Source organism: Apis laboriosa, unplaced genomic scaffold (assembly GCF_014066325.1).
Source record: "Apis laboriosa isolate Shangri-la unplaced genomic scaffold, ASM1406632v1 scaffold13_cov153, whole genome shotgun sequence".
Classification (NCBI taxonomy): domain Eukaryota; kingdom Metazoa; phylum Arthropoda; class Insecta; order Hymenoptera; family Apidae; genus Apis; species Apis laboriosa.
Genome location: NW_025221370.1, coordinates 825056 through 847062, shown reverse-complemented (window position 1 = coordinate 847062; position 22007 = coordinate 825056). Strand labels below are relative to the sequence as shown.

Sequence of the window (22007 nt, the reverse complement as noted above, 5' to 3'; positions counted from 1 at the left end):
CGGTCGATCGTGATAGTACGATGAGAACTTGACAATACGATTCGATTGCATTCACATCCGAACAAAGCGATACCGAACGCAGATTTGATCGATTCGTAAAAATTCGCCGGCTTAAAGCGATCCCATTCACTTAACTTTAGTTCGGTACAGCATCGAAAGAATTGTTCACGAATCACATTCGTTACGATACATTGATTTAGAAAATATTCGGCAACAAAATCTGAGAAGTAGAAAAAAAAGATTCAATTGAGGATGGATAAATCATTTGGTTGAATAATAATATGAGAAAAAGTTGACGAGAATTGAATAAAAATATAATAACGTTTAATATAAAATAATTGAATTGTATTGAAACAATATCAAATGCAATAAATAAATCTACCAGGAATAAAAAATTAAAGATCGCAACAAAAAAGTGAGATATTATTTGTTATCTTTTGTATAAAATTTTTTCGATGATATGTAGAAAATTTTGCTTGAAAAAAAAAACAAAAAACAAAAAAGTAAATAATGAATTGAAAATCTTCGATAAAATTGATAAAAGGAAATATCGATTTCAATTTCGCTGCACAAACTATGCGAATATTTATAATTCATGTAGTTGAATACATTGTATGTGTAACTTTGTTATGAAACTGTAAAGCCATTACAATTTACATTGCGCTAAAACGCGGCAACGTGCATATAAACCACGCATACTCTCGTTCACGCATTGTGGTTTATCAAAACCAGCCATACCTACTGCGAAGTCACAAGTTTAAACATTAAAACGATTTATAGCTAATTCTATTAGTGAAATTATAATGCTGACCAAGCAGAATCATGAGATAAAGATATAATAGAAAATATTGCTAAAAAATGAAAATTTTTAATCGATATATCGATTTAAAATTTTTCTTCGATATTTTGCGATATTTGGAAGAATTTTATCTGTGTCATCGAAAATTAATAATTTAATATAAAATCTGATCAGATTTTTATTTTTCAGAAGAAAAAGAAAAAATGCGTCGAAAAAATAATCGAGAAACTTAATTTCGCATAAAAAATTATCATCGACAAAAAATATCGTTTCGGTAAAAACTGTTTCATTTAGAAATAAATCAGTAAAAGAAATGAATCAACGGTAGAATATCGTCTATTGTATCAAGAATCGACACGCGTATTTATGATATGAAAAAGAAATTTTTGATAAATAACATTCCTGACAGAAGGAAATTGCATTACTGTCGATGTCTTATACACTTCGCGATAACTATAGATATATGCGAAACGAAACTGTAAAATATTGGAAACCGTTCGATCAAATGACAAAAGTTTCGCAGCAATTATGAGAACTAATTCAAATTTATCGGTTGATTGTTGACGTCAACACAATTAATAATAATAATAATAATTAAAATAAATGAAGTAAATTAAAATATTTCTCGAAGAAAAAAGTTAAAAAAGTTAATGGTAAAGTTGTTTGCTCTATATTTGCACGAACTTTGCACAATTAGGTTATGTATAAATATGTTTTATATAGGCATGTCAATTAATTTTTCAATGGCATTTAATAATTTTTATAAAATCGTTATGTAATTACTTTAAATAATACATTTTTCATTTTTTCGTACATCTTTTGCAAAATTTGTATGCAACAATAAAATAATTTACTATATATGAAAAAGATAATTAGGAATAGAAAGAAAAAATTATAAAAAAATAATCGTTTAATCTTCAAAATTATCAAAAATGTACAGAATCAATTTAAAATCTATTACTTCTTAATAATTTAACTGAATAAAATTATTAAAAATTTAAAAATTTTATTATACATTTTTCGAAATATTTTATTTTATTGATATAACAATTCTATTTTCCCTTCCTAATTTCATGATGAATTTTTAATAGATAGATCAATATTTAAATTTTGTATCTTTCAATTGCAGTGTCAATCTTTCTATATGTAGTTTTACAAAAATGTTATAGAATTAAAATCGTGGTGACAATGAAAAAAAATTTTAGAACAGAAAATGTTAACCGCAGAATTCAATGGAGCGTAATTGTTAGTTCGCATGAATGTACAAGCATCGGAAAACAAACGTGCAACTTTCAATATTCCGCGTTCAATTATCGATCAATGAATAAAATAAGTATTCATAGTCCGATTATTTTCTTTCTATTAAATTTTCGACTAATTGCTTTCGAAGCTTATACTATTTTTCTATTTTATCGCTATTTTTTATTAATTAAAAATTTTCTTAAAATTTCCTTACGAAAGATAAGATACAATAAAATAAAGTGTCTTTACCTTGTTCACCAGCTTGCACGAAGACTATCTCATAAATCGTCAGCAGGACGACGGTAAGCCCGAAGATAGTGTATTGTAGATAGCGCCACATCTCCGAAAACGAGAAGGGCCAGTCCCTACGTGCTGTCTGGATGGTCCTTCATTCCCTCTTTCGACGAATATTCCTGTGCCAAGTAAACGTCAGTCGTGAAAAAAACGACTCGTCGATTCGTGGCTGTTCTTCCGATCTGTAGCCGTATATCCGAACGCAAACACCACTCAAACGTATAAACGTAACTACTTCGATCTCTCCAGCATGGCGACATTAACCGATTTTACAGTAGAATACTAAATGACCCGCTTTAATTAGTAGATTCGTTCAGGAAAATGGTTTCAAACTCTTAATTGGTTTCAAGTTGCTGGGATTGTCTCGTCTAATCAAAGAACCAGTCGGTCCTAATGAATCAAACATTTTGAACACTTATCGCGAAATTTAAGAATATTTTATTAAATTTCGATTCGATGATTATATGTTTGTAACATCGATTACACGTATCTTATTGAAAGACAACGTTCAGTTACGATGTTGATATATAGGTTATGTTAAACATATATTACGTCACTTCAATCACTGACATTGAATATTGGTTCGCATTGGTAACGTTTATGATATTCACTCGCGATCAATCCACACGATTTATGTCATTCTTCATTTATTCACTGATTTATCACGATATCATCTATCATACAACCGAATTCTATTCAATAGAAGCGACATAGTCACATTGAATTTTTTTTCCGATGTATCATCGGTGATTACAATATTTCAGACGCAAGATCAAAGCTTTTGATCCGATAAATACACTCAAAGCCTCTATTTACTTAAAATCTAGCCGCCAATACAATTGTTTTTATTAAATGTTTAATTTCCAAAGGTATTTCACGTGTTCGTGTTTTAATAATTATATATTTCCACTCACAGTTTACACTCTTAAAAAATGCACGAGGGACGCGTCCATGATGCTAGCTACGAAAATCGCGGGAAAACTAATGGAACTAAGCAAACCACCGGAATCGTTGATGAACTATTAGACACCAAATTCTTTTTCCTTTTCCAATTTTACATAGTATATTCGTTTCGTTAATCAAAATTATTATATAAAATAAAAATTATATATATTTTTTAAACATTTTTAAAACATAAAATTTATTAATTAAAAATTCGTTGCAAGATTGACACGTGATCAGTGATACACTTCGTTCCAGAAAAATATTGGCAGAATCACTACAAACACTATTCAATCACTTACGTTCATTTTTCATCGAATATCGAATAAACAAAATTATACACGTACAAAGATAAATTTTTTTCGAGAATTATCGAATAAACGATACGCAATTATTATCGAAAACAAATACATTAAATAATAGTCGAACATCATCGTAAAGCGCGTAAGAATGAGGAACGCACGGAAACGGAATGCTGAAAATGACGGAACAAAGAAACTCGAGAAAGAAAGGTATAGTTGCACGCGCGAAAACGAGTGAAGCTCGCGTAGACGAATGCGAACGCAGTGGTACGACCGTTTCGATAAATTCTTCGAAACACGGACAACCGAGAGTAGACGACGGTAGCCGTGCGAACCCGAATGAAGGGATCATGCGACTCAGCTACCGTTAGGCGCCTCTATCCAGCCACCCCCATCACGAAACGCCTGTCCGGTTGCGCCGTGGCACACTGATACTGATAGCACCGCCATACACCAACGTCCCTACCACACACCCTATCCTTCTCCCACCTACCGCCTCCATATATACACGCTTCTTATCTTATGTATTGCGTTTCGCAACAGTTCATCCTACTCATTGACTAAGATCGAAATATTTTACATGTGGAATTTATCAAAAATTTGGAAAAAATTAAAAAAAAAATATTATATACAAATCTCTTCAAATACAAGATGAAATTCGACGATATTTTCTGATATAAGATATAAATAAATTACCAATTGATCATATCAATTGAGATATATACGATAGATTTAATTCTGTAGAAAAAATATCAACACAATTTCTAATAATATTAATAAATATTTTGATTTATTTCAGGAAAATAATTGATATATCATATTTATAATGAAAACCTCAAATTGAAAAAAGTTGAAAAAGATATATTCGACGAATAAATATCATAATAGTGATCAAACAGTTGCGATTCTTTACATTCATAGGAAACAACGATGAATTCGCCAAATAACGAGCGTCATAAATCAAAATGAACGATGTTTGTACTGATGCATAACACAATTCGGACTGCTCCCGTTATAAGCCTGATTTGTACCAGTATTAAACCAAAGTGAACAAACTACATGTGATCGCTACGCTCCATCAGCTGTTATTGCCAGGTGCAATGAACCGAACACATGATTATGGAAGCCGAAAACCATAAAATAACATAATATTACAATTGTATTTTGATTTAATCAACATCTTTTTAACTAATTTATTCTAATTTGTAACTTATTCGTATCACTATATATTACGAGTTATTTTATAACAATTACAATTTTATTTATTGGAATATTGAAGAGATATTCCACGTTTTACATTTTTCAATCCCTTTTTTGCAATTTATTATAATTTATATTTTATTATATTTTATAACGAAAGAAGTAATTTACATTTAACCTGGCTTAATTATTTAAAATAAAAATTATAAAAATAATTTAATCGAACAATTATTTTTATCTAAAATAGGTCACGATAAAAACTTTAGGAATAAAATCACGTCCGTTATTAATTTTTTAAAACGGATTGATTTAATTTTAAAGTATCTATACCTACAGGAGAAACTAAACATTTATTGTAACAATTATTATTAATTGTTACAATATTGTAAAACATTAAGAATTTACTAAAAAATAGAATTATCAAAAAGTTTTGAAATAAACTTTTTAATAAAACCGTATCTCTGTCAAGTTTTAAATATCGTTTCTCATAAATTATTGCATTAAACTGACTTCGTATTCCTCGCAAATGCGAATTGGACCGGAAAATCCATTGGAAATTAAAGTAATTGAACCAGAAAAAGTGAACCGTATCGGGAAAATATAGCGTAAAAAGGATCGTGAAGGAATGTATTCGCGCAATTTTTAATAACGCATCGCGGGTAAATAAGTTGCGCGGATAACGGATACATGTTCGCTGTTAGACAATTTAGTACTCTTCACTGTGAACACCGTATCATAAATTTGACATAAAATTTATGCGATGAAATTATAGTCCGATACAGAGTACACGATAAATACAGATAGCCGCTGTTATGACACATGGACGTAACCCAGAATTAATGCAATAAAATATCAACGATATACGCAAATTTGGAAATTTTGAATTGTCTAGTAACATCGTTACAATTATATGCGCATAAACGTGTCATTTTTTTCTTTTTTTTCTTTTTTTTCATATAATTTTTATCGGTTTTTATAAAATCCATGAATTTACAATGAACTGTTCCCGTTAAAAATGGAAAATGCTTAGGAAAATATTACACAAGCAGAATATAAAATATTGTCTAGTAAAATTGATCTAAATGAATTTTATTCTCAAGAATTAATATTCTTATAGTATACAGCGTTAAAATACTGCTTGAATATAAAAGAAAGGATATATAGATTAAATTTTTGTATAAATCATATGAATAAAACATTTAATCTTCATTCTATACCGAGAGTTACTAAAATAATTGAATTAATAATTTTTTTAAGACAAATCTTTAATCGTTTTAATATATTTTCTTAATATATTCTCTTTAATATCGATCGTTAAAAAGTATTCGTTTAAATTTACTTAAACTTTGGAATTTTTCCGATTTATGAACAAATTGGAATGCATTTAGATTCGCGTATATTTGACGGAACGTAGAGCGTTGCTGTGATATTTATAAACTTAAAAAGAAAGAGGTATGTCGTACACCGGATGCAATTTAGTCGCGTTAAATTCAGCAGTAGGCACTTCCTGCAGTTTGACATGCTGATATTCGGTATAAAGCATTTCATGTTCACTTGTACGTTTATAAACGCAACAACTTGCAAGGTAATAACATCGAAATAATTTAAAGCAAAAGTCAAAATTTTAGAAAAATTTATATATTCGTTCTTCGATATAATTTCTCATTTTGTTTCAAGCGTATATTTAGAATCAAAAATTCAACGTGTCTTTTATCCCAATATTAATTGTATTATCGATACTTTAATTGTATATTGAAATTAACACCGTATCGATTTATTTATTAGGTACACGTTTGCCTTAACAATGTACGCCATTCACAGACCATAAATTCCGATTTCGAATGTGCAACATTTACCTGTAATATGTTACTTCCTACACCCACTTAACCAGCATTATGGTATTATCCATAATTATAGCTCGTATTCCTACAATTTATTACCTCGTTTGTTTCTCAACAAAAATTTGCGTCCAGTTCAAGAGATTAACCTTATCTCTTATGTTACAGTGGAACAATACAGAGAATTTTTGTTTTTCTCACTCGGATGCATATTTAATGATCTATACAGTCTTTTATTACGACTGTTCCACTTAACCATTTTTTCCTTTTGTTACTCCATCTTCACAAATATCCACTTAATATCACGTTCTGCAATTATGGCTATGATTTTGGCTTTTTTACTTATTCAACCTGTTACCTTCAACTCTATTGACTCTTTTAACGAAATGAAAAAGACATTCGTACATATACATTCGTATTATATATAAAAGGTTTCTCAAAATTGTCTAGCCAATGTGAATTCAGTATCACCATGCAGTTCTGGTAAAACGTTAAAAAATAAAAGATCTGACAACCATCCGTATATTCCTATACAACGAACATCACTTTTGAATCCAATATACGATGTGTTTCGTGAGCAAACCGACAAACTTTGTCAGCATATTTCATTCCTGAGTAAAAAAAAATGTTAGATAAACAATTCATTGCTATTGTACTGTCGAAGTACGTCCAGTTATTGCGTTAAAAGATTATTCTTCTATTTTGATCGAGATAATTTATTCATCGATGCGATTTTTATATTATATTATGTATAGATAAGAATAAAATATCGACCTAGTTGACGACATTCATCTGCAAGTCAATGATATCAAAATATAATATTATTGTCCAACGAAACTTTTTTTTACTCCATGACTAAAAAGAAATCAAATCTATGGCTTTATGATATGATTTATTCCCTTTAAATTTATTTCTATAGAATTGTATAAAATGGAGGGTGAATTTAAATGAAAAATCTGATACGCTTGAACAATTGATATAACAAACAATAAAATTACTGATATTCAATGAACGTGATTAATAAAATCATATTAATTTGTGCACATACGAAATGCTTATTTTGAGCGATACAAATATCAGTGAAATATATCAATGTCAAATACGATTTCGTATAATTTCAAATAAATAATTTAGCAAGAGTTAAGCAACTTGAACTTATCTAATTACCTATGATTTATATCAATCCATTTTCTATGCCTAGAAACAAAAGAGATGAATCGATTCATTATTATAAAAAAAAATATATGTTTCTTGAAATAAAATTTTCTGTAAATTTTGTCAGTTTACTCAAAATACTCTGTACACAATTTACATACCACAAGTATAAATACGCCAAATAATTAAGAATTAAAATCAGCTCGTTATAAATCCATATTAGAATTTTCCAGACTAAGAATCCCTTTACAAAAATATCCTTCATTCCTTTAAATTTCTTCATTTTCCAGTGTGATATTTCACCGAATTCTGCAAAAAAAAAAAAATTACAGTCAATTTATTTTCTGTCTTCCGTTCCATTATATTCTCGATCATCCGGCATACTTCAAACGGAATTGGAATTTTCAACAATTGCGGTCTATTCCGGGATACCTCGCTTTTTTAACATCAAGAAATCGATTCGTCTCTCTCCCCTTTTTTTTTTTTTTCTCGTTCCAGAAATCATTGTACACCTCGACGAACCAGACCATTTTGCATGCACGAAACCATATAAAGCCTCCAAGAGACTATTTTCACTTTTTTTTCTGCGAGATTTTATAGGCAAATCGGTGTCAGACCTTGACGAGTGGAAACTTTTCAGGTTGGCCTATATATACGTGGCTACTTTCCCCATGATCGTAAATCCAATCTCATCTTGATTTATTGGTTTCACGAGTGAATGAACATGGAAATTAACATGCGTACTTCTAATCGATCTTTCGCACATCTATTTTCCTTGAAAATTATCATAGACAAATCAAAGATACGATTCAATTAAAATTTCTTTCTTTTTTTTCTATTTCTTTTACGAATAAATTTAAATATAAAATGAATATGTAACAAATTAAAATAAAAAATGGTGAATAATTCGTTTTAATCGCTAACATTTGAAAATACAATATTTTATTTTAAAAATTAAAAGAATTGATCCTTAAAGAAGCAGTTTTTGCAAGATTCGATATCAACTCATAAATATCGTTCGTTATCTATCCATTAATTTCATTCTCGACAAAGTCTTCCTCGAGATAAGTCTTTTATAGGGCATAACGAAGTAAATTTTCACACATACAACTATCAAATCTTTTATAATCGCTCTGGAAGCGATAAAGTTAATAAGAGATGAACGAAAAATATTAATTGCTGCATAACTGGTTCCTCGTTTGAAAACAATAAATACAAATACCGAGTTTATACAAGTTCAGATATCGAAAATTGATTTTACGTAATTATCGTGTTTCTGACTGCAACGTTATGAAGATAAAACTGATTATCAGAATCAAAACACTGTATATACAAATACAATTCAGTATCCAGTGAAATAAATCAGAGGGTTGAGCATATCGCTCGTCGATATTAACGCGAGCTCGGCCATGATGAATAAGGAACTTTACATTTTACGTTAATAAACAACCGCTTCGAAATCGCGTAAAAATGCGAGCACATATATAAACGCGTAGAATTTATCAATATGCGGGAGAGTCTGATTTCGAAATTAGCTTGCGGATGGGTGGCTACGATTTTAAACCGCGGCAAGAGGCAGTCAGAGTCGGTTGTCACGATACGATTTCGACAGGCACAGCTGCACATCCAGAACAAAACATGTATTCTCCATTTTGCTGTCGAATATTCAGAGAGGCTTTTAACAATTCATCAATGCCAACAACGCCAGGATTTACCGGTAACCCTTACCACGACATTTTACGATTTTCCTGTCAACTACCCGCCAGAATCTATGACAGACGTGTCGATCATAAAACGAATCGATCTATTTGCTCATAATTTCATGAAAATCCGATGGCCAGCAATTTTTTCGTATCAATTTTTTCATAAATGGTAAAAATTTGTAATTCCTAATTCGTCTCGATAAACGAAATCACGTTGTACATCACAATTTTATATATATTATATATATAATTTTATATATATATTATATTTTATATTGTAGATGAAAACATGCTTTTCACGAATTCTTTACGATAAAGAAAAATAATATACGATTGACGAAGACGTGTCCACAAATGTATCCAAATATTTTTCCCTAATTATTTTATTACTTTCGATAAAGCAACTTTATATCTTCGTTGAAGAAATTGCAGCACACTTGCAATATGTACGAATTGTGTGGAACAATAATAAGTGGCTGCGAAAATTGCTTCAATTCACACGGAAACATCTTACACGAACAAAAATACACACCGATTGTGACGACACGAAACGAAATGGGCTATTATCAGGATAACGTGGCTGTATATAATTCACTGTCGTCATAAAAGACGTGTTTTGCCCAAAACGGACACAAAGTATTTCTAGAAAAGAATCTCCTCAAAAGAGAACAAATCCTGGCCAGTGAATTTTGCCAAGTTTCTCTAGCTCCTATAATATCATCCTGTTGCGCGACCACCAACCATTTTCTCTTTCAACTGAGATTTAAAAATTTAAAACTGAAAAATTGAATGTTAAGTACATATAATTCTTCTTTCTTTAACGAGGGGAAATAAAGTATTTAAACTTCTTACCTCCAATTAATTATCCTCCAATTTGATTGAGATAGAATTAAAAAAAAAATCCGTGACAGTTGTTAAAACTCACCACAAATCCTGAAAATTATCGGAACCTTTCCACGACCTAAAATAGAGGAGATATCAAACTTGAGTTAGAGAGTTAATCAGAAATTGCTGCGACGAAAGTTTCGTCTAACATTAATACCGGTTCACAAATACCTATATACCAATCAGGATGACAAATGCAAGTCAGAAGCAGATTTGGGTTCGGCGAAATGTAGTCCATAAAAACATCAGAACCGGGTCCTGCAAGGATAGCAGGCACTGATACCGGTTGATTAATTAAGTAGCGCTATAAGTCTGTCATGCTGTAGGAAAGTAGTTTCGTTGCGATGATAGAATGGATCTGCAGGTACCTGTAATTCAAAATAATCACGGGAAGACGTTCGATCAATTCTCGATAGGATAGACGAGGCCACCATCCTCGACGAATTTCCAATAGACATTTAATTATCCGAGACAACGGATGGCGGTGCCTTTAAATTTCGCAGATGCGAAGCAACCCTTGCCTAACTCGTACATCCGTACTTGTCGAGCCTTTGACGTTGATATTCAACAGAGATACACATCGACGCTGCTACAATACGAATCTCTTTGTAATTCGTCAACGAGGGAAAGAACGTAGGGGGTTTGATTGATGACAACGGTCTATGAGATTTTTCTCCTCTGTAATGAAACGACCCGATCGAACGAGCAGAGTCAGGATGATCAATTAAATATAATCCAATAATAGAATTTCTTCCAAGTTGAATGAACTGAAATATTAATTTATTAACGTTTGAATAAGATTAAATTTTTAGATTACAAGATTTAGATTACAAGAGACAATTATTCCTATATTAGATAAAAACTATTAAACTTTACTTACTTTCTTCTCGCTTTTGATTCTAAACTTCCGATCAAATTCTTTCATTCATTCATATATATATATATATATATAAAACAACCACGAAAGTTTTCCCAGATAGAAAAGAATCGTGAATTAAGAGAAAAGAGGATAATACCTTGGCGGAATACAGGATGTAGGAAAGTTTTCTCGTGTGGCAAAACTTTAATTATTCATTACAGACTTTAAAACTTTGCTTATTCCTTCGGAAACGCAATGTACCAACTATTTCTCGCAGTGCGAATATAAAATATCTATCAAAAGAGGAATAAAATATATAAGATAGTTATATTATATAGTGTTTAATTTAAAAAATATTTTTTTGATCATTCGGCCAACTGATTTCTCCTAATGTCCATGAATTCTGTGTTCCGTGTATGAAAGCATATGTACGGTGCTTCGTTACGCGAGAAATATCATGAAAACTGAAGAGATGCGAGATATATCTTCTTTTTCATTCCAACGTTGACGAGCTGACAGGAAAAGAAGGAGGGAGCGGAGAATCTCGACTAACGAGGAAAATCGGGGCCATGAAATTCAGGCAAATACAAATAGGAAAGAGGGAACGTTGGAGGAAGCTGGCACGCTTCGAATGCTTCGGCATCTGGTTTGACCTGTCTCTTGGCATCCGACGTAACCTGTAAGAATGAAGTGCCACTGCTCGCCGCCCGGAAACGAATGCAGAATCCGCAAACTGCACGCTGCCCAGAATGATGAATGAAACGTTACTCCGGGAATAACGTGCACGAGAGAAAGACCGTCCACTCACGGTTGTTCGCATTGCGAAAGATGGGTCACAATTTTATGTCGGCTTTCGGGAGCATGTTGAAAGATTTCATCTGTAAAATCAAACTGTCTAAATATCGTTGAAAAATATGTCAATTTTGTTTTATGTGTAAATTATAACAATATATGTGAATAAATATATTTATGGAATTGTGCAATATTTAATTAAAGATAATAAAATAATGCATATTATTATATACGTATTTATATATAAAATTTCAAGTAATATTCAAATGACATACTAAACAATTTTAAATGAATATTATTAATAATAATGAATATATCTATCATCATAATATATACTTGCATATTAAAAAATTAATATCAATTTATATTACCAAAATACGATGCAGTTCTTGATAATTATTATAACAACATTTCTTTGTATATATTAATATCAACTCTTAATATCTTTATATAGAATACATTGTCAATATATAGAATACATCACAACTTTGACATGTTTATCAATGTATTACAACAAAAATATTTTAATTTTTCTTAAAAATTTGTTAATAATACGAATAAACACATTATTGTATAAAAAAACACATCGATTAAAATCGATTAAAATTACTATTAATCGTCTATAATTATTATTAAACTTCTTAATAACTTCTAATAAATTAAATAAATTTCCAAAATAAAATTAATCGAGTAATAGCTATCTCTTGAACACTTGAATTTTGTATAGAAGACATTTTGCAAGGAGAACAAATAATGGGAAATAGGATAAAAATTATGGAATCAGCGCCATCTCTAGAATATCATAAATAAAACATATAAAACATATAAAAAAAACAAAAAAATAATAGGATAGAGATAAGATAAAAATTGACCTTCAGCGCCATCTCTTGAATGCCAAAGATTTAATTCGCAAATTTACAAAATTCATAGTTTTAAATTATACACATAATCGAGTACGCATAACTTTGACACGTCTAAATAATACGACGGCCGAAACAAAACTATTCTCATCTAATTCTGTAATGAAAGTCGAACGCAGTAGATGTATTGATAATAGCGCAAAATTATTTATAAATATTAAACGAATTTTTTTTAATATAAAATATTTATAATTTTCTATTAATAATTTATAATTTATTGATATAATATAATGATTCATAATATTATAATATATTAAATTAATTTAAAATAATAATTTATTTTAAATAAACTTTAAAATAAATTTAATTATAAATAAATAAATAATTAAAAAATTATTAAATAAAAGAATTTATTATTTTTATCAATATAAAATAAAAAATTAATTATTGCGAGATCGTTTGATGGAAAATATATATATCTATTGGAACAATGAAAATGCTTGTTATTCTATTATATTTATATTTTAAAAAATTGTATAGAAATAGAATAGAATAATTTTTAAATCTTTATAATGTTAAAAATGATATAGCAAAATTGTAAAGATATTTACAAACATTCTAATAATAAGACAAAAGATATGTTGGATAATATTTCTATTATTTAATTCATTTGTAATTTATAATTTATTCTTATTATTTTATTGATAAAAAATTAATCTTAACATAAAAATTATATTTGTATATTTTATAAATTATTTTTTTTACAATTATTAATATATAACAAATTATTTAATTGTTTTTTACTTACTTTAGATTTTAAATTAAATCATTCATATTAAAATAATACAAATTAATACTGAAACATCAATATTCGCTTTTCTTCTGCAATTGTTCATAGTGAGATATAAATTCTACATTTGGTATCCCTGCGAAAAAGGCATGCTGTCTCAAAACGGCAATAAAATGAAATAAAACTGAGGTGCAAAAAAATTTTATTTAACTATACAGCATTTAGGTAGTGCAAAATATCCAAATTAATAAATTAGTTAAATATTTGATGACATGCTGGCACTATGTTTAATATTATTTTTATAGACTAAAGTATAAAGCAAGTTTTATATTGATGTTGACTTTTTACTGTGAGAAATACATTTCTGATACAATTGTTCTAGTGGTTCGTTGAACAAGGTAGGGAGGGTCTTTTCAATTTATTATACATTTGTATATTTCATTATAGTATGATAATCATTTATTCACATTTCTACAAGCATTTAATGTTATGATGCGACTCATATCGCAGCAGAAAATAATTTGCATATATAAGCTGTGTAATTATTTAACTTGGTTCATCTATTTTTGTATTAAGGACAAAATTCAAAATCAGTACATCTTAAAAAATATATTAATAATTCTTAGGTATTTATTTGCGACATCACATGTACAAAGCGGTTAAAGCTAAAGTGAAAAACATCGAAAAATTGCAATATACTCCAATTAATTGCCGAACCTAACCTCAAACTTGATCTTTTAAGACTGAAAGGAAATGTCATTTATGTCAGTATAAACTAGCTATATTACGGATTCTTTAAATCTTCTTAATCTTTTATATAACTTACGTTGTTGCTGCGTGGTAAGTAACTTATTCACATTTTTTTTATATTACTTTATTATATCTCTAAGTTACTTTCATGTGTCTTTTTTTACAATATCTTTTATGATTATTCTATAAATTTTTATTTTTTATTTTTGTAATCAAATAAAATCTTTATCTAAATCTTTATAAAAAAAAATATCTATATATCTATATATATGAATTAAAATTAATATATATATATATATATATATATATATACATATATATATGTATAATTTAGAAAAGAGAAATTATATAAATTAGATAAATATAATATATTATAATTATTATAATTAGTTTTAAAAATGACTATAAATATATATTCTTAATAATTTCATTTTCAATAATATTTTATTATAAGTTAATAAATTATACTTGTAATTAACTTTATTCATTCATCATATAATATAATGATTATGAAATATAATATAATGATTGAGATAATTTAAAATATTTAATATTTTATATTTATGTTAAATTTTTTTTTTAGTTAAAAGAGGGATGCCACGCAGCAAGCGTAGAGCGCCCTCTAGCACAAATCATCATACGACTATTGAAATGTCACCTAGTGCCCATGAGGAGGGTATATCAAGGCACCCATCAAAAAGACTTAGACATACATCTAGGTAAATTGCACTACAACATTTCAAATTTATACTGTATGTATATATTAATGGTAACATGAAATTAAATATTATAAACATATTCATTTCATACATTTCAATATTATTATTTAAATAATTTATTTAAATGATTTATTTTTATTTTTAAATTATATTAAAAGATTCTTTCATATATATTATTCATTTTTTTTAGTGCAAGACGTTATACAAAAACAGAAGATGTTTCTACCACTTCATCTTTTTCTCAAAAACGTTGTATCACATGGTTTAGGGAGTATACAACACCTGATGATTCAGATACTCTTGGACCTGAAGGAATGGAAAAATTTTGTGAGGACATAGGTGTAGAACCTGAAAATGTAGTAATGCTTGTTCTTGCATATAAAATGAATGCCCGACAAATGGGTTTCTTCACACTCAGTGAATGGTTAAAAGGCCTTTCAGACTTGCAGTGTGATTCTATTAGTAAAATACAACAAAAACTTGAGTACCTAAGGAATCAATTAAATGATCCACATACATTTAAGGGAATTTACAGATATGCTTATGATTTTGCTAGAGTAAGTAATATGTTAAGAATACTTTAAAGTTTTTATAAACATGTGTATATATATATATACATATATATATACAGATAATATTATGAATTATATGTTAGGACAAAGATCAAAGAAGTATGGATATGGAAACAGCAAGAGTTATGTTACAATTACTTTTGGGAAAACATTGGCCATTATTCACCCAATTTGCTCAGTTCCTAGATCAATCGAAGTACAAAGTGATTAATAAAGATCAGTGGTGCAACATTTTAGAATTTTCTCGTACAATCAATCACGATTTATCTAATTATGATTTAGATGGAGCATGTGTGTAAATGTGTTTATAATGATGATAAATATTTCTTAAATTACATACATTTAATATATGCATTTTTTTATAGGGCCAGTAATGCTTGATGAATTTGTTGAATGGTTAAAAATACAGCGAGGTGAAGAAGCATCTTCAACAGAAACTAGAGGCAGCTGAAACATTCAATAATAATAGTCTACTAAAATAAAAAAACACTCATTTGTCTTGTCATATTTTGTTAATAAGAAAATTTCTGTTTCTATCATAACCTCGCAACATTTCAGTTATCATCATTCGTACTATGTTTTTATTAATCAATAAGAATGTAAGTAGCCTATCTTAATATGATTCTGTGTTCTAAACGGACTCTGGTTAGAAATTTGCTAGATCATTTTTAATTACTTATCACCATTCATTGCTGATCCAGAGTTTGTCGCAGAAACTCTTGTGATTAAAAATAAATCTATTTTGATATAAGATTTACTTGTGCAATTTATAAAATATAATTTCAATTATAAAATGAAAAAATTAGAAGAAATAACATTATCTTATTGATAAAATTTTGTATAAAGAAGTATCATTTTTCTACTATAATTTCGAATTGCATTTTCATAAATTAATAATTGTAATAAGTTAATATATTTTAGGTATTAATAAACATAATAGTTTATGTTTTAATTTATTATAAATCAGACTTTATAAAATTACGTGTAAATTTATTCATAAACATATTAAAAATTCCTTAAGATATTTAAATATATTTCATAAAAATGTTTACAAAATTTAAACACATATATAACTGTTATCACAAAATATTTAATAATCACAAATACTTAAGTAGGATCATAAATCAAATAACAATGTATAGTATATAAGTGCTATTACAATGTTTAATAATATCTAAAATACAATAGAACACATTGGTACATATTAACTAACATAAAATAATTCTTACACATACCATAAATATGTATTGATGTATATTAGAATATGAAACTTCTTATTAAAACAATGTAATATTTATAAAATATTTTAAAATTAAATTTGTTTTGAAACATTAGATAACATAGTATAATATTTTCTTTATCAAGTAAATAAATTTTAAACAAAAATTTCAAAAATTTTGTTTATATATACATATTTCTTTTATTTAATTAATTTTGACACATTAAAAACAAAGATTTTTTTAATAATATACTTTTCAAAACTTCATATCATAAAAATTTTTGCGACAACTTAAATGGATTAATGCATGGTGATTATTCAAATAATTTGTATTATATTTTAGTTCAATCAATTGCTAATTTTTATCAATTAGGAGAATATTTGAATATACATCGCAATTTTAAATTTTATTTAATAAAAATATTTTGTCCTCTAATAATAACATAGATAATGCAATAATATTATAAATTAGTTCAATTATTACATAAAAATTGCTTAATTATGTGTATGTGTATATTTTTTTCTGCATGTCCACTTCTATTACAAATAATGTTATCATTAGCGATATAATATAAAATTAAATTTCAAATTTTTCGCTCATAACTTCCAAATTAATAGTAATCTTAATTCACAAATGAAAAGTATCTAATGGAAAATTATAAACCATACATCATAATGAAAAAATTAGAAACAAAAACTTAAAAATCATTGTATGTCGCTACAATACAATTGCGATGTGGAGAATGTAATGTAATGAAAAACGTAAAATAAATAAAATACTTTTTTCAATAATGTGTATTTTCTTTATTTATATAATGAATTTTTCATAATTATATTATTATATATATAATTATATATATAATTATATTAATATAATATATATATATAATTATATATATAATATAATATAATAATTATATATATATATTATATATATAATATATATATAATTATATATATATAATTGTATTTATAAAATTACTATTAATTTTTAATATTATTAATTATTAGTATTTAGTGCATTTGAAAATCGCGCCAATATTTATCAGTATTCTATATCTATTTATTTTACTTACATATACTTATATGGGTACTCATATAACTAATGAATTTTAAAATTTTTCTTTCATAAATGCAAAATTAATGCAAATTTTACAAATAAAAAATATAAATTACTATAAATAAGTATTAATAATTTAATATATATAAATATATTTTTTCAAAATTTCATAACAAAGATAAAATAAAAATAATCAATATGGTTAAGTACAGGTACTAACAAGTAAGTTCGTAAGTTATTTTAATCTGATAGTTTTATTTTATTTACTTATAGAACGAACAGAGTTTAAAATAGATATGCAACAGTCTAGTAACGTCTAGACAATTCTACGTCTTTTTTAATATCATGCGAAAGCTGTGCAAGCTTCAGTATTACATTGAAGTCTTTCAAAAGGAATTGGTAGTTTTTTTGTGCATATATCTTATTTTAAAAATATTCATATAATATTTATTTTTTAATAAGTAAATTTCTTATTTCTTAATTTTTTATACAATTTTTTAATATTATAATTATGTATTATTAAATTTTATTTACCTAAACATATATTTATATAATATATAATAATATAATTAATATATTAATCTAATTATAATCTAATTTTATAATATAATTTAATTTATAATCTAATTTTAATGTTGTATTTTATGAAATAAATAATTTTTTTTATATAATTTTGTGATTAATAATTTTTCAGTTAAAAAATATTTCAATATGACGAAAATAAAAAATTTAACTGCACATGAATGGAAAGAGAAGGGCAATATAGAATTCAATAAAGGAAATTGGTCAGAAGCTTTAAGTTGTTATACAAGTGCATTAAAACTTGCAGATAAAGATAATTCTGAAAAAGCTATATATTATAAAAATCGTGCTGCAACATATTTAAAGCAAGAAGAATATAATAAAGCAATTAAAGATTGTGATGAAGCTCTTAAAATATGCCCAAATGATCCAAAAGCATTATTTCGTAGATGTCAAGCATTAGAAGCATTAGAAAGATTTGAAGAAGCATATCGTGATGCAAGATATATTATTTCTACTGATCCTGCTAACAAAACAATCCAGCCTATTGCTGCAAGATTACATGAGATTGTACAAGAAAGATATAGACAGAATTCTCGTGTCAGTGCCAAGGTTTGTATATTAACATATAATATTATTGTTATATAATAAGTTAATTATAATGTATTCCTTGGAATCTGCAAATAAATAAAAAATTTTTTACAATGTAATTCAATCTATAATAAATATGTTTTTTATCATAGGTATCACAAATGATGGATATAGCTTTTGAAATGAAAGAAAATAATGAAAAGCGAGAAACAGCAATGAATAATTTACTTGTTCTTGCTAGAGAGAGAGCAGGAGCAGAAATAATGTTTAATGATGGAATTGTTTCTAAAATAACAAAGATACTTAAACTTGAGAAAAATGAAGAAATAATAACAATTGCTATTCGAATTATTACAGAACTATGTAAAGATAACATTAATAGAACTAAAGATATTTTGAAGCATATTGGTATACCTTGGTGCTTAGAAATGATTAATAGTAAAATTGCAGAAAGAGTAAATGTTGCTCAATATTATTTACAGGTTAGCAAATTTAACAAACATAAAAAATTATTTTTAATTGTAAAATATATGCTTTTTTAAAACTATGTTTTGCAGACATTGCTAAATACATATAGTGGAATGAATAATAAACCAGATTCAAAACCAAATAAAGAATTATGTGACAAATACAACAAAGAAATAGATACTATTTTATCATGTTTACTCTGTAGTGTAACAAGCAGAACAATTTCTGGATTAGCTAGGGATGCAATTATAGAACTTATTATGCGTAATATTCATTATACTACATTAAATTGGGCAGAACGATTAGTTGAACTAAATGGTTTACAACGTTTAATGGAAGTTGCAAGTGAACTTGAAGAATATAAATATGAATCTTCAATGGATATTACATCATCTACCAGAACTATAACAAGTGTATGTTTGGCAAGAATTTATGAAAATATGTATTATGATGCAGCAAAAGAAAAGTTTAAAAATGCTATTGATGAATATATTAAGGATAAGTTACTTACACCAGATTTAGAATCTAAGGTTGGTAATAATCAATAATTTTTAATAATTTTTAATAAAAAAAATTATATTATAAAATTATTACATATATATAAATATAATATTTATATTTTTATAAAATTTTTTATAAAATTTTATTATTTCATATTTATTTATTTAAACAGGTCCGTGTTGTAGTTTCAATAACAACTTTATTATTGGGTCCATTAGATGTTGGAAATTCAGTAATTGCTAAAGAAGGTATTTTAGAAATGATACTTGTTATGGCAGGCACAGATGATGTATTACAACAAAAAGTAGCTTGTGAATGTATTATTGCCGCTGCATCCAAAAGAGATAAAAGTACTGCAATTATCAATCAAGGCGTGAATATATTAAAAAAGTTGTATCAATCTAAAGATGATTCTATCAGAGTACGTGCTTTAGTAGGATTATGTAAATTAGGCAGTTCGGGTGGTACAGATGCTACAATAAGACCATTTGCTGATGGAGCAACAAAAAAATTAGCTGAAGCTTGTAGAAGATTTTTAATTAATCCTAAAAAGCAAAAAGATATGAGAAAATGGGCAGTAGAAGGATTATCATATCTTACTTTTGATGCTGAAGTCAAAGAAAAGTTAATTGAAGATGTTGAAGCAGTTCAAGCCATGATAGAACTTGCTAAAACTGGAGATCAATCTGTAGTTTATGGTGTTGTTACTACATTAGTAAATTTATGTAATGCTTATGATAAACAAGAACTTATACCAGAAATGATTGAATTAGCAAAATTCGCAAAACATCATATACCAGAAGAACATGAACTAGATGATGTAGATTTTGTAAATAAAAGATTAAATGCATTAGCTAAAGCTGGTGTAACAAGTGCATTAGTTGCACTTTCTAAAACAGAAAGTCAAAATAGTAAAGAATTAATAGCGCGTGTATTTAATGCAATATCTAGTCAACAGGAAGTACGAGGAATTATTGTTCAACAAGGTGGTGCAAAAGCTCTTTTACCATTAGCTTTAGATGGTACAGATAAAGGAAAGAAACAAGCATCACAAGCTCTTGCCCGATTAGGAATTACAATAAATCCAGAAGTTGCATTCCCTGGACAAAGAATAATGGAAGTAGTTCGACCATTTATAAATCTCTTAAATGCAGAATGTTCTGCTCTTGAAAATTTTGAAGCTTTAATGGCCTTATGCAACTTAGCTGGAATTAACGATAGTGTTAGAAAACGAATTCTGAAGGAAGGAGGTTTTCAAAAAATTGAAATTTATATGTATGAAGATCACGAAATGTTAAAACGTGCATCTACACAGGTTATGAATAATTTAATGTTATGTGAAGATACTATTAAATATTATGAACAAGAAAATGATAGAGTTAAATATCTGGTCATTCTCTGTCAAGACGAAGATCTAGATACAAGTATGGCAGCTGCAGGAGCCTTAGCAATGTTAACATCAGTTAGTATAAAATCATGTTTTAAAATATTTGATTCAAAGGATTGGTTAGAATCTTTACATTATTTGCTTGCTAATCCAAATACTGATTTACAACATAGAGGAATTGTAATTATTTTAAATATGATAAAAAGTACAAAAGATGTTGCAGCCAAAGTAATTGAAACTGATATAATGGAAATTTTAATGGCTCTTACAAAAAGTGATACAGTACAAAACAAAAAAATAAAAGAATTAGCAGCTAAAGCATTAGAAGCTGCAGCAGAATGGAAACTTATTAGGGAATGGAAAAGTGAAAATATAGAACAGATATCACAAAATGCAAACAATTTGGAAAATGTTGAATAAATATATATATAATTAATTTATTTTAAATCTTTCTATGTTGTAAACAAAATATCTAAAAATTATCTATTTGTTATATCACAAGTGCCTAAAAAATGTAAAATTCATCTTGTTTAAAAAATAATAAATGCAATAAAACT

At 27.4% G+C, this 22007-nt stretch overlaps 3 protein-coding genes across 8 annotated transcripts in view; 2 read left to right on the top strand and 1 right to left on the bottom strand.

Annotated features, from left to right (window-relative positions):
• Positions 1-3883, bottom strand: part of LOC122720915 (alkaline phosphatase-like) — a 183390-nt gene extending 179507 nt beyond the window's left edge. For all 3 annotated transcript variants that reach the window (XM_043948002.1, XM_043948003.1, XM_043948006.1), the window contains exon 1: positions 2291-3883. In XM_043948002.1, the coding sequence (XP_043803937.1) occupies positions 2291-2381 (91 nt within the window). In that variant the 5' untranslated portion in view covers positions 2382-3883. The remainder of the gene's footprint in view (positions 1-2290) is intronic.
• A 9947-nt stretch (positions 3884-13830) lies between these two features.
• LOC122720952 (DCN1-like protein 5) lies at positions 13831-16660 on the top strand. Of its 2 annotated transcripts, XM_043948091.1 has the most exons (6): positions 13831-14059; positions 14288-14501; positions 14995-15130; positions 15321-15687; positions 15786-15993; positions 16068-16660. In XM_043948091.1, the coding sequence occupies exons 3-6, from the start codon at positions 15006-15008 to the stop codon at positions 16151-16153; spliced, it is 786 nt and encodes a 261-aa protein (XP_043804026.1). In that variant the 5' UTR covers positions 13831-14059; positions 14288-14501; positions 14995-15005; the 3' UTR covers positions 16154-16660. The 2 variants fall into 2 exon arrangements, with proteins under 2 accessions (XP_043804026.1, XP_043804027.1); XM_043948092.1 differs by lacking the exon at positions 14288-14501.
• Positions 16661-18059: 1399 nt separating this feature from the next.
• Positions 18060-21981, top strand: LOC122720860 (protein unc-45 homolog B). 3 transcript variants are annotated; one of them, XM_043947899.1, is made up of 5 exons: positions 18060-18203; positions 18676-19115; positions 19247-19576; positions 19652-20092; positions 20236-21981. In XM_043947899.1, exons 2-5 carry the CDS (start codon positions 18693-18695, stop codon positions 21868-21870), a joined length of 2829 nt encoding a protein of 942 aa, XP_043803834.1. In that variant the 5' UTR covers positions 18060-18203; positions 18676-18692; the 3' UTR covers positions 21871-21981. The 3 variants fall into 3 exon arrangements, with proteins under 3 accessions (XP_043803834.1, XP_043803833.1, XP_043803832.1); XM_043947898.1 differs by lacking the exon at positions 18060-18203 and adding an exon at positions 18240-18380; XM_043947897.1 differs by lacking the exon at positions 18060-18203 and adding an exon at positions 18321-18442.
• Positions 21982-22007: the final 26 nt, after the last annotated feature.

Excerpts from the sequence above, each read along its gene's own strand:
- LOC122720952 (XM_043948092.1), top strand. The coding sequence starts at position 15,006 with ATGCCACGCAGCAAGCGTAGAGCGCCCTCTAGCACAAATCATCATACG. Across the intron at positions 15,131-15,320 it reads AGACTTAGACATACATCTAG|TGCAAGACGTTATACAAAAA; the intron begins GTAAATTGCACT and ends CATTTTTTTTAG. Across the intron at positions 15,994-16,067 it reads TTATGATTTAGATGGAGCAT|GGCCAGTAATGCTTGATGAA; the intron begins GTGTGTAAATGT and ends ATTTTTTTATAG.
- LOC122720860 (XM_043947899.1), top strand. The coding sequence starts at position 18,693 with ATGACGAAAATAAAAAATTTAACTGCACATGAATGGAAAGAGAAGGGC. Across the intron at positions 19,116-19,246 it reads ATTCTCGTGTCAGTGCCAAG|GTATCACAAATGATGGATAT; the intron begins GTTTGTATATTA and ends TTTTTATCATAG. Across the intron at positions 19,577-19,651 it reads TTGCTCAATATTATTTACAG|ACATTGCTAAATACATATAG; the intron begins GTTAGCAAATTT and ends TATGTTTTGCAG.